We start from the raw sequence: 11,588 nt of genomic DNA on the forward strand, positions 1-11,588 counted from the left end.
GTGTGACCTTAGGCAGTTTCTTCATCTGTAAAACCTCAGATGAGTGACCTTGGGGTGGGGGCATCTCTAGCTCATGTGGAAAAGAATCTTTCTCGACTAGCATCTGTTCAGATATCAAAAGTAAGATGCCACCTTGTTATTACTGTGTCCCACTCCCAGCCACTTGTCTGTTCATTCAGCATTAATTTAGTGCCAACTGTGTATATTGCCTTACCTAGTGCTGGGGCCAGTATAAGGTCTTTTCCATTCCAAGCTGTACAGGTTTGATCTGTTTTTAATGTAAACCTCATATTTGATTGTACTACACATACATGAGTGCACAGACCATGGGTGACCAGTATCATGAGTTCTCACAAGCAAACATCCATGTGGAACCAGAACGCAGGTTAAGGAACATCCCCAGCCAGTGTTCCAGGAGCATGTCATTTTTAACATCTCTGAAATCGGGCTGCATCTCTCAAGCACTGGTGTCATAATTCAATCCGCAGTTTTTTGTCTTTCTTAGTGATACATAAAATAATGGGGCATTTTATAATCAGCGGTGACTCAGGATCAGTGACAACCGGTAAGAACAAGAAGAACAGTAGCAGCAGCAGCATCTAATGTTTATAGATGACTCAAGGAGCCAGGCACTCTGCAGACGCCATCTACTTTAATTCTCTCCACAACCCTGGGAAGTAAGCATTTTTAGTCTCCATGGAAAGACTGAGGAAACTGAGGTCCAGAAAGGTCAAGCAACTTGTCCACAGTGGATACTTTTAAGCCAAGTCTGTGCCTGCTCCAGGCAGCGCTCCTGGGGATTCAGAGGTTGTGTGATGGAAGTTTCTTCCCCAGGACAAAGCCTGCTGAGGGGGTCCCAGAACACTGGATTTCTAGGGTTTCCTAGCAGGGGGTGGGGAGGCAGGTAAGTGATACTGACAGGCCCTTCCTAGACTTAGCTTGCTCCTGGGACCTGGACGACCTGCGGTGGGGAGGGGAGTGAAAGGTGAAGAACAATGAAAGCATTAAAAAGAACCTGAGATTCCCTCCTTCTTCAGCTTCTGAGGCTGCAGGCGAATTCTTAAGGAGCAAAACCAACTCCCACCTCTCACACCTCCCCCTTCACCCTGGCTCTCCTTCATTCCCTCCCCTAAGCCCCTGCCTGCACCTTGGATGGTTCAGAAATTCTTCCACTAGTCTTGCAGGTGGATGAGGCCTTTCCTCTCTGGATTCCTCCTCACTGTTATCTTTCTCCCCACTCCCCTCCTTGTCCTCTAAAAGGTAGGATACTTGAGATCTTGAATCCACCAGATGTTAGAAATGGGAAGGAGTAGGCACCTCTTCTAAGGCTCTGGTGAGCAAGAGGTACTAATCACTCCCTTGGAAACAGCTTTAAACACCAGGGACAGTTTTGACTTGCTCCTTTTTTCTTTCTGGTGAGTAATTCCTAGAGGAGGAAGGGTGACTCAGTGCGATCTCAGTTGGGAATCGGTTACATACTGTAAACCTCCATTGTATAGATGAAGAAACTGAGGCTCAGAGGTGGGGCATCTTGCCTGGGTTCTAGAGCAGATCTATCTGATTACTAAGTCTTTGCCTCTTTCATTGCCATCGGCCAGGACTTGGTTTGCACTGAGAACTGGGCAGAACCAAATTTAAAAATTGAGAGGGGGTCCTGCCCATCAGGATCCTGGTGTGTGAGTTGTGGGCATGGAGAGTAAGTCTGACCACTGAGTAGTCTCTTGATCTAATATAATGCTGATTTAATGTTTTGGGTTTTTTTTAATTACTAAATAAGTAAATTAATAATAAATAACTCCTGCTCATTCACCACACTCACCCTCACACCAAGCACCTCAGGGCCCTTGCACTGGATGTTCCCTCCAACTAGAGTGCCCTCACACTGGCTGTTCCCTCCACCTGCAGTGCCCTCCCCCCAAATATTTATTGGTTGACTCCTCTCTCTTTAGGTTCTGCACAACTGTCACCTCCTCCAGGTGGCTTTCCATGAAGTTTCCATCTGAATGTCATTCCCCCTCAGCATATCACAGCACTTAACCATGATCTGTATCTTTTGTTTGTATTTGATTCCTTGTTTTAGAGCTGTCTCCTCCACTAGAATGTTGGCCTCACTAGGTTTTTTTCCCCACTGCCTTATCCCCAGCCCCTAAAGTAGTGCCTGGCAGTAAATGTGGAAAGAAAGAAGGACAAAAGGAAGCAAAGAAATCAATGAGGGAACAAATGAGTGAATATATACATGTAAGGCTAAATAAATGAAATGGTATAGATGAATAAAAGAGACTATATGGAAAAAGGACCCCAACTTTCCATATTTGGAATATAAACAGATTGAGAGAAACAAAAAGACAGTTATTTTATTTCTGTTTAAAAATCCTTATGTGAGGAGAACTAGAAATTTTATATAAAAAGGGGCCCTGGCAATTTGCTAGGGTGAATGTTGGGGATCAGTCAGAGATGACAGCATTGGAAGGGTCGGTGGGGGAGAAATGGGGCTTGAGGGCCTGGAGGCCAGGAGTGGAGGGCAGGAAACAGCGGCTGCCAGGGGAGGAGGCGCAGAACAGGTGGGCAGGGTGACTCAGTCGTCCCACTCATCGTCCTCATCCTCATCACCGGCCTGGTCCTCCCCTTCGTCTGGAGGGACAGAGAAAGCAGGTCTCAGGATGAGCATAAGGGTTCAAGGGACCTGAGTGGGGTGAGGTTCCTGGGGTCTGAGAGTCAGGACTCAGGGTCCTGGGGGACTGAGGTCTCCTGCTGGAAATCACATCCGGGGCCTGTGCAGTTGGATGAGGAAGGGACCCCCTCAGAGGAACAAGAGTTAGGGTATGGGTTGGAGTTGGAGTCGAAGTTAATGTCATTGTCAAAAATATGGTTAATTGGGATATTACTGTCGCTCACACAAGGGTTAACGTTAGTGGGTTTGTTACTTAATTGGGTGGATTTAAATATTATTAGCAAAGATGGAGTATATTACAATATTACTATTTCATACCAAGTTAATGTTAATATTGTTGATACATAATGGGTTATTGACAATATCACTATCAAAGATGAGATTCATTACAATATTGTCATATAATGGATTCATAGTGATCTTGTGGATGTACTCTGGGATACATGTTAATACTGCCAATAATAGGTTGAGGTCCATATTACCCTCATATAATTGTCATATAATGACAATATCGTTGACACATCAGGGGATTAATGTTAACATTATTATATGAAGATTGGACTAGTTATATAATTATCACATAATGAGCTAATGTTCACCTATTGACACATGGAGTTAGAGTTAATATTATTGTCCAAGGCGGGGTTCTTTATAATATCATCACATGTGGACTAATGTTAACACTACTGAACATACAGGATTAATATTAATACTGTGGACATGCCTTGGCATTAATGATAATATTATCATCAAAGATAGAGTGAAACAGGCGCGCCTGGGTGGCTCAGTCAGTTAAGCCTCCAGCTCTTGATTTCAGCTCAGGTCACGATCTCACAGGTTTGTGAGTTCGAGCCGGTCATCAGGCTTTGCACTAATAGTGCAGAGCCTGCCTGGGATTCTCTCTCTCCCTCTCTCTCTCTCTCTCTGCCCCTCCCCCTCCTACATATGCCTGTGCCCTCACTCTCTTTCTCTCTCAAAACAAATAAACTTTAAAAAAAGATAGAGTGAATTATATTATTGTTCCATAATGACAATGTTAACATTGTCAAAAAGGAGATTGATACAAGAGTCATGTATGGATACTATTACTATTGATGGTAACCGTTGGGGTTATTTTTACACCAAAACTAGCCTTGGGAACCAGGCTCTGTCCTGGCAAAGGGCAGGCTCTCACCTGAGGAGTGGATGGCTCTGCTTCTCTTCTGCATCACGTGCATCAGGGCTCCCACCAACCCTTCCGATCTCGGAGGTGGAGGCTGCAGCGCTGAGCTCTCTGGGGCCCCAGGGGTCTGCAGCAAGCAGGGTTCAGCACAGAGGGTTCAAAGCCCATGACTGGAGCACTCCTCCCTGCCCCTTCATTACTTCCCCTCCCATACACTCCAGTCCCCTTCAAGGTTCCCAGCCTACCTTGCCCCACCAACCTCCCAGCCCTGTTACTGAAACCCCAAAGACTGGGACCTCCATTAATTTCAGCCCTGGCCCCCTAATATCCTGGCTTGCCCAGCACACCCGAGCCCCAGACCCCCAACCCTCAATCCTGCCCATCTTCACCTTGTTCAGCTGAATTCCCTGCCGGATTTGATCCAAAAGTGCCCCCCGACCTCCACTGGGGGCCAGGCCCCCCACAGGCCCCAGAGCAGGAGGAGGGGGAGGGACTGGCCCATCATCAGAGCTGGGTGGTGGTGGTGGTGGTGGTGGTGGTGGAGGCACAGGAGTCCCTCCAGGTCCAGAGGGTGGAGGGGGCGGTGGTCCAGAACGTCCAGTGGCTGGAGGGGGTGGTGGTGGAGGGCCCCCTCGGCCTGGGGGTGGGGGTCCCCGGGGAGTTGGCGGGGGTGGAGCACCTCCCAAAGGTACAGGGGGCAGTGGACCAGAACGACCCTTGTTGTTCCCAATAGTAGGGGGCCGGGGGGGCTGGTTTCCTCCTCGGGATGGCGGTGGGGGCGGTGGAAGCGGCTCTGAGGGGGGAAAATAACACATAGCTATTGTTATAGTTTTCTTCAGAGCCTCAGTTTTGCTCATTTATAAAATGGGTACCCCAAATGATCAACTCCTCACTCAAGCAGTATAAGGGTTTCCATGAGGACTGAGTGACTATATCTCTTAAAAACCAGCTACTAGGGCTGGAGAAGAAGGGGTGGGGGGACTCACCCTGGCGCCTCATCTCCTGCCGCACAGCCTCCAGCCCACCCTGGTCCTCAATGAAATCGTAGATAAGCTTGGAGGTCTCGGCATCTGTGAGCTGGGCCTCACTGATTCCTGCCCTGGAGAACAGACTCCGCAGATCCGGGTCCAGGTTGTTTACCTGCCCAGGAGGAAAAAGGCCAGGGCAGGGGTGGGGGAATAAAGTGGATAGGGAAGGGGCACAGATTATCAATAGGTCCACCCCCCAAGAGGGATCTTCTGAGAGGGGTGTAGAAAGGGTGGGGTCTAGGGGTAGGTCTGAGCCAGTGGACTACAGAAGGGCAGGTGGGTAGTTAAGTGGGTCAAGGGGTCTTTGGAATTACTCACGTCAAATCCATTCTGGGGGTCCCACCCCACGTGGCTGACATGTCTGGGGGAGGTGAGGAGATCCCAGTGAAACCCCACTGCGCTTCCTCTCCTCCCTTCCTAGTGAAGCCCTCTTGCCTTCTGCCCAGAGAGACTCCGAGGAGCCAGAATTAATGAATGAGTCACAAGTGAATGACTGAGTGACTGAATGAGAGCAACAGTTATAGAATTAGAAGGGGTCCATAGTTTGTGGTGCCCATCTGCCTACCCATCCCTTTTTCTACCATCCATCACCCATCCATTTGCCCACCTAGCCATTTGCATCCACCTGTCAGACCACTGATCTATTGTACATTTGTTTCTCTACTCATCTTCCTATATACATCTGTTTACCCATTTGTCCACCAATCTATCTTCACACATACTTGATCATCCACCCAACCACTTACCCATGTGCCCACCTTTCAATCCATCTACTCTTTTGTCCACCCACTCAACCACATACTTTTGTCTATTTATCCATTGAACTGTCCATTCATCCACATATCTGGCCACCTGTCCATCCCCATCCACCTTGTTTGTGAACCAACCAGATATCCATCCATCTGTCCACACACTCATCCACTCACCCATCCATCTGCCTACCCACTTCCCATTTACCCATTCACCCATCCATCCACCCACCTATCCATTCATTCCCCAACTCACTCACTCTTTCATCCATCCATTCATCCATCCATCCATTTACCCATCTACCCACCCATCCATTCACCCACCAGCCCACCCAGGGTGGGACTAAGGTGAAGCAAGTGAGGTGCCTAAGGCGTAAAATTTAATGGGGCCCTCACTCTCAGAGTCATTAGTTACAGTTGCATGACCCTTAGAGTAACTACCTCTATAAATTTTGCAACCTTGGCACCTCGCTTGCCTCTCCCTAGTCCTGGCCTTGCATCCACCCACCTATCCACACTTCTACCTACCCACCCACCCATGTGCCCATCCTTCCATCTACTCAGCTCTCTTCCTGTCCAACTTTTCATCCACCCCCCCAGAGGGATCTGTGGGACCAGTGGGGAGAGGTTCTCACTTGAATCCACTGGGTGCTCCAATATCAGCTTTGCTGATCTTTTTCTTCCCTGAGCGTTTCTTATCAGCTGGGCCAGGCCCAGGTGCTGGGAGCCCACGGTATCGTGAACTTGTGATGTCTGGGTTTTGGATGTCCACTGTTACTAGCCCCAGGGACAGGGGGCCAGCTGCTGGGCCTGTGGGGAAAATAGTGTGATTGAGCCATTGACCTACTTAACCTACCAACCAAAGCATAGGGGCAAGACACAGGAAGAGTGTTGAGGGAATCTGTGTGTGTGTGTTTGATGGTCACAGAGGGAGTGGGTAAGGGGTCCAAGTAGGGTTTATGGAGAAGTGGATGAGTGGATTCTACAAGCCATTCTTACATTCACCAATTCATTTATTTATTCATTCACTCATGCTTATCACTTAAGTATTGATTCATTCATTCATGGCTCATTGACCCAATTATTTGTGAAATTATTCATTCGGTCAGTCGTTCATTCAATCATTGCTTTATTCACTGATTGAAATGTTATGTCAATTATTCATTTATTTGCTGTTCAATTCATTCACTTATTCATTGATTTACTCAATCATCCATCCATCTATTCATCCATATATCCACATACTCATTCTCCTATACATCTATGTTTTCATCTTCCCATCAATTCATCCCCCACTCAACCATCTATCCACCACCAATCCATCTACCCACTCATTCACCCACTTATCTCTACACCCACCCAACTACTCATCCATCCACCCACTCCCCACCCATCTATCCATCCACTCCCCCACCCACCTGTCCACTCAGAGACACAGGAAAGAATCAGCACTCACCCCCTTGATCTCCACCTGGATGCGGAGGCAGGGGTGGGGGCCCTCTTCTCTCTGGAGAGATGGAATGGATAGAGAGCTATTACAACCCTGCCACAGGTTCCTGGGCTAGCCCCTTATTACCTTCCTTGAACTTGAGGACTTACCTTCATTGGCTGGTGCTGGTGGTGGGGGTAGCTGGCGTCTATCTGTGGAGAGACGGATGGACTGGGAACCAGAACCATAAGAGGAGCTTTTCCAGCTCCCTACCCTTGCATGTACTCCTGCCCAACCTCGTTTTCTCCCCCAAGGCCTCCTCACCTCCACTTTGCCTCTGATTCCTTTTTTGTATCTTCTCCTGCACCAGGGCCCGGAAGGCCTGGGCCTCGCCCTCGTCTGCAAAGTTCAGCCCTGCTTGGCAGTCCTGCACATATCTTGGGCTCAATAGCCTTCCAGGCCCCCCACACCTTTCCCATCTCCTCCCCACATCCCAACTGAGGCCCAGGGGTTGAGTGGCCACTTACATCTCCAGCAAAAGTGTGGAAGTAAGGGGTGGGAGTGGAGTAGACCAACTGTGAGTATAGTTCCTGTTCCCAGAGCAGCTGGCCAGCCTGGAGAGGTGGGAAACACACTGGCACTGAGGCCTGCCCAGGGTGGCAGGCCTCTGTTATCTGGGCAAGGAGAATGATATCATAATTTGGGGCCCCAGGATCGCATTAGAGATTTCCAGCTTAGCATCAGGGAGTTGGGGGTCTAGATGTCAGATGTGGAGGATTGAGGTACAGTATGGGAGTTGGACACTGCAGTCAGAGATTTGGATTTGGGGTTCAGGGCCCTAGATGTGGGACTTGGGGGCTTGAATAGGAGGATTTAGGACTCTAGTCCTAGGAAATTGAACCCATTCACAGACTCCATCTTACATCCTTCCTTTATGGGGGCCTTCATTTGGACAGGTAGGGCTCCAGTCCTGGGAGTTGGGGTTGATATTTGAGGTTCAGACATATAGACTTGAAAGCTTTGGGGGTGGGGGATTCAGCCAAGGTGTATGTGCGATTTGAGGTTTGTGGAGCAGAGCTATGGCTTAGGAGCTAGGCAAACATTTAGGGTTCAGGAGTTATGATAGGGAATTTATGGGACCCAAAATGTTGAGTTTAGAACAGATTTGAAGTTAAGGTAAAAATACAGGGCTCTTTTTGTTTGGAGTTCATGAAACAGAACTATACTGTTAGATTTAGGAGTTATACTAATATTTGGGGTTTTATAGATCTTGACATGGAGATTCTGGGTCAATTATCAAAAACAAAGAAAGGCAAACCAGAGTTTGACATCTGGATGAAGTCTTTGGTCCCAGGGCTCAGGTTTACTGATCTGTCCAAGGCCTTGGGGCTATGGACACAGGTATGGGTTTGCAGGGTTGAAAACTGGTTTGCATGTCCAGTGCGGGGAGGTGGGAATCACCTGAAGGCCATAAAGACGGATGAAGTAGGACTTCTGGGGGTTATCCTTCACGAAGCACACAGCCCCACAATGCTCCTTGGTCCAGTGCTCTGCTCCGGGAGGCAGTGCCAGGTAGAGCTGAACAACGGCGGTGGCCAGTGTCTGGGAGGGAAGAGCAGGGCTCATTGGAATCTGGTCAGCCAGAGGGTCTAGTTCTCCCATGTCCATGGCTGTTAGGGCTCCAAAGGAAGAGCCACAGCCAGAGGGAGAGTTGACAGACTTGGAAATCAAGATCTTCCTGGGATCGGTGAATGGGGCTAAGCGGATTCTAAGAGAGGAGATGATGGAGAAGGGAAGGAGGAGAGGAAGAGGGGAAGAAAGAAGAGGAAAGGAGAAGGATGGGGAAGATGAGGAGGCAGAGAGGAGTAGAGGAAGAGGAGGAAAGGGAGGGAGACAGGGAGGGCTAGGAGATCCCCAGCTCACCCAGCATTTCCGACCCAGCATCTCGAAGAGTCGCTGGTTCTCGTGGTCCTGGAGGAGCGTGGAGGGTACGTTCTGCTGAACCCCTGGTCCTCCGCGACCCCCAGACCTGCCTCCCACAGGGCCCCCACTCATGGTGCCTCCTGCCCTTGTCCTCTCCGGCTAGGCTCTGGGTGCAGGGTAAGAAGAGGAACTTCCGCAGTGAGCAGGGGAACAGGAAGTGCAAAAAACCACAAGGGAAACAAGTCCTCCAGGGGCCCCTGGGTGGGCCTGGCCTCCTCCTCCCTCCCTAGAACAGGCTTGGACCCTCCTCCCTCAGACTGGGGCCCTCTTCCATTCAACTGGTTAAGACCCATCTTTTGGACCAGCTCAGGTCCTCTTCTTCTATTCTTACTCCCTGAGGCCCATCTCCCTCTGACTGGCTCAGATCCTCTTCCCGCTGATTGGATGACAGCAAGAGCTAGGCCACTGCTGCACTTCTGCCGGGGGACACTATGGCAGGGAGCAGTCATGGAGCTGGGCAGTCTCCTTCCTCCCCAAAGCATCCAGTTGGTCTGGGCCTGAGGCCCAAGGCCCCTCATGCTGAAGAATTACTGTGTTTAAACCTTTCTTCTAATGACACTGGGAGTGCCTGGGATCCCACCCCTCTCCTGAGACCCCAACAATGCATTTGCACCCAGCTCACTTCCCCATCCCTTACTCTTGCCTCCCCACAGTTCCCAAATGATTTTCTGCTTATCATCCCTTTATAGCATATATGAATGCCTAGTCAACATCTTGTTTAGTTTTCATTGCTTTTGAACTTTTAAAAGTCAGTCATCTTCAGAGCCTTGCTTTTTCCCCACACAACATTCTATTTTTATCCAACGTTTATGTAGCACTGAACATGTGTGCCACACTGTTCTGCCCTCTTTGTAAATATCGACTCATCTAAATCCTCATAACAGCCTATGGGGCATATACTCTTACCATGTCCATTTGATAGTGGGAAATGAGGGAACTGAGGCACACGGCGGTTCCATGATTTTTCCCAGTAGCTCCCAGCTCGCAAGTGGTAGTTCAGTCCTCACTTCTCCATGGGCCTCAGTTTACCATTTGGGGACATGAAGCTCTCAGGCACATACAGCAGTCTGGGGCAGCTGAGCAGGTCTGGGGTGTGACTGACATTCTCTGGTACCTGCAGGGAAACAGCACATCTCAAGGTGGGACCCACACTTGTGCCTGGAAACCTTCAAGCAAGTATAGAGCTTCTCTCCCAAGCCGAAACTCAAAGTTCCTTCTGATGGGGCAATTCCAGCCTCCCTCCCTCCCCTCCTCACAACTCAGCCTTGGGCACCCACAACTCACCAGACAATTTAGGCAATTTCGTACCTCTGCCTGGAGCGCCTTCTGGCTTGTTCATAGGGCAAAGCTCTGCTTTGTTGCTCAAAGAGCCATTGTATTCATTCATTTTAATACTGCTCATCATGCTCTTGCCCTGTGCCATGTGTATCTCCAGTATCTGGCACAAACTAGACACCAAATAAATGTTTACTGAAGGAATCAATAAGGGATTAGTGTCGGATTTAGGTTTTCTTTTTTTAATTTTTTAATTTTTTTGCGGGGGAGGGGCAGACAGAATCCCAAGCAGGCTCCACACTATCAGTGTGGAGCCCAATGTGGGGCTCAGAGTCACGAAACATGAGATCACAGCCTGAGCCAAAATCAAAAGTCAGATGCTTATGTATGTTAACTACCTTGAATTTTTTTTTTTTTTTTGAGAGAGAGAGAGAGAGAGAGAAGGGCACAATGAGTGAGGGGCAGAGTGAGAGAGAATCCCAGGAGGAGCAGAGGGAGGGAGAGAGAGAGAAAAGACGGGCTCACCCAATGCGGGGCTCAAGATCACCCAAAGCAAGGCTCAAGCTCACCCGATGGGGGATTCAAACCCACAAACTGTGAGATCATGACCTGAGCCGAAGTCCTGAGCCACCCAGGCACCCACTAACTTGAATTTAAATAAATAAATTAATTAATTAATTAAAAAAGTCTGATGCTTAACTGACTGAACCACCCAGGTGCCCCTGATTTAATGTTTTCTGAGCTTTTTCTAAGTGCCTTACATTTATTAACTGGTTTCACTTTCACAAATGACCCCACGAGGGAAACACTGCTCTTATCCCCATTTTACCCATAGGGAAGCTGAGGCCCAGAAAAGTTAGCTAACTTGCCCAAGATCACCCAGCTTGTGAACGGTGGAGCTGAGGCCAAATACATGAGAAACGATTCCTAATCTGTCAAGTGCCACGTGGGAGCAGAGAGAAAATTCTTCTGCTCCTTCTCGGCCTTGTGTTCTCAACCTTCCACCTCCTTCTTTCTCTGCCACTAGATCTGTCTCCCTTGAGTCTACATCAGAAGGCCTTAAACCTCTGCCACATTTGCTGGTTGTTTTTTAAATTAACATTTTTTTAAATGTTTATTTATTCATTTTTGAGAGACAGAAAGAAGAGTGAGCAGGGGAGGGGCAGAAAGAAAGAGAGAATCCCAAGCAGGCTCAATGCTGTCAGCACAGAGCCTGATGCGGGGCTTGAACCCACGAACCGTGAGATCATGACCTGAGCAGAAATCGAGTTGGATGCTTAACCAACTGAAC

At 48.8% G+C, this 11,588-nt stretch overlaps 1 protein-coding gene across 1 annotated transcript; it reads right to left on the reverse strand.

Annotated features, from left to right (window-relative positions):
• Positions 1-2,328: 2,328 nt before the first annotated feature.
• Positions 2,329-9,150, reverse strand: WAS (WASP actin nucleation promoting factor). The gene is made up of 12 exons (XM_053891646.1): positions 8,963-9,150; positions 8,501-8,641; positions 7,567-7,653; positions 7,364-7,466; positions 7,210-7,251; positions 7,067-7,117; positions 6,246-6,420; positions 5,180-5,222; positions 4,820-4,973; positions 4,223-4,626; positions 3,846-3,960; positions 2,329-2,631 (listed from the first exon to the last, which is right to left on the reverse strand). The coding sequence occupies exons 1-12, from the start codon at positions 9,092-9,094 to the stop codon at positions 2,576-2,578; spliced, it is 1,503 nt and encodes a 500-aa protein (XP_053747621.1). The 5' UTR covers positions 9,095-9,150; the 3' UTR covers positions 2,329-2,575.
• Positions 9,151-11,588: the final 2,438 nt, after the last annotated feature.

The sequence above is a fragment of the Panthera pardus genome, unplaced genomic scaffold (genome assembly GCF_024362965.1).
Source record: "Panthera pardus isolate Hobbes unplaced genomic scaffold, ASM2436296v1 HiC_scaffold_27, whole genome shotgun sequence".
NCBI lineage: Eukaryota > Metazoa > Chordata > Mammalia > Carnivora > Felidae > Panthera > Panthera pardus.

What these genes read in the sequence shown, in the direction of transcription:
- WAS (XM_053891646.1), bottom strand. Translation starts at nt 9,094, where the DNA reads ATGAGTGGGGGCCCTGTGGGAGGCAGGTCTGGGGGTCGCGGAGGACCA. An exon ending in TCCGTCTTTATGGCCTTCAG is followed by an intron (nt 7,654 to 8,500) that starts GTGATTCCCACC and finishes CCACCTCTCCAG; the next exon opens with GCTGGCCAGCTGCTCTGGGA. An exon ending in CAGAGCCATCCACTCCTCAG is followed by an intron (nt 2,632 to 3,845) that starts GTGAGAGCCTGC and finishes CTGTCCCTCCAG; the next exon opens with ACGAAGGGGAGGACCAGGCC.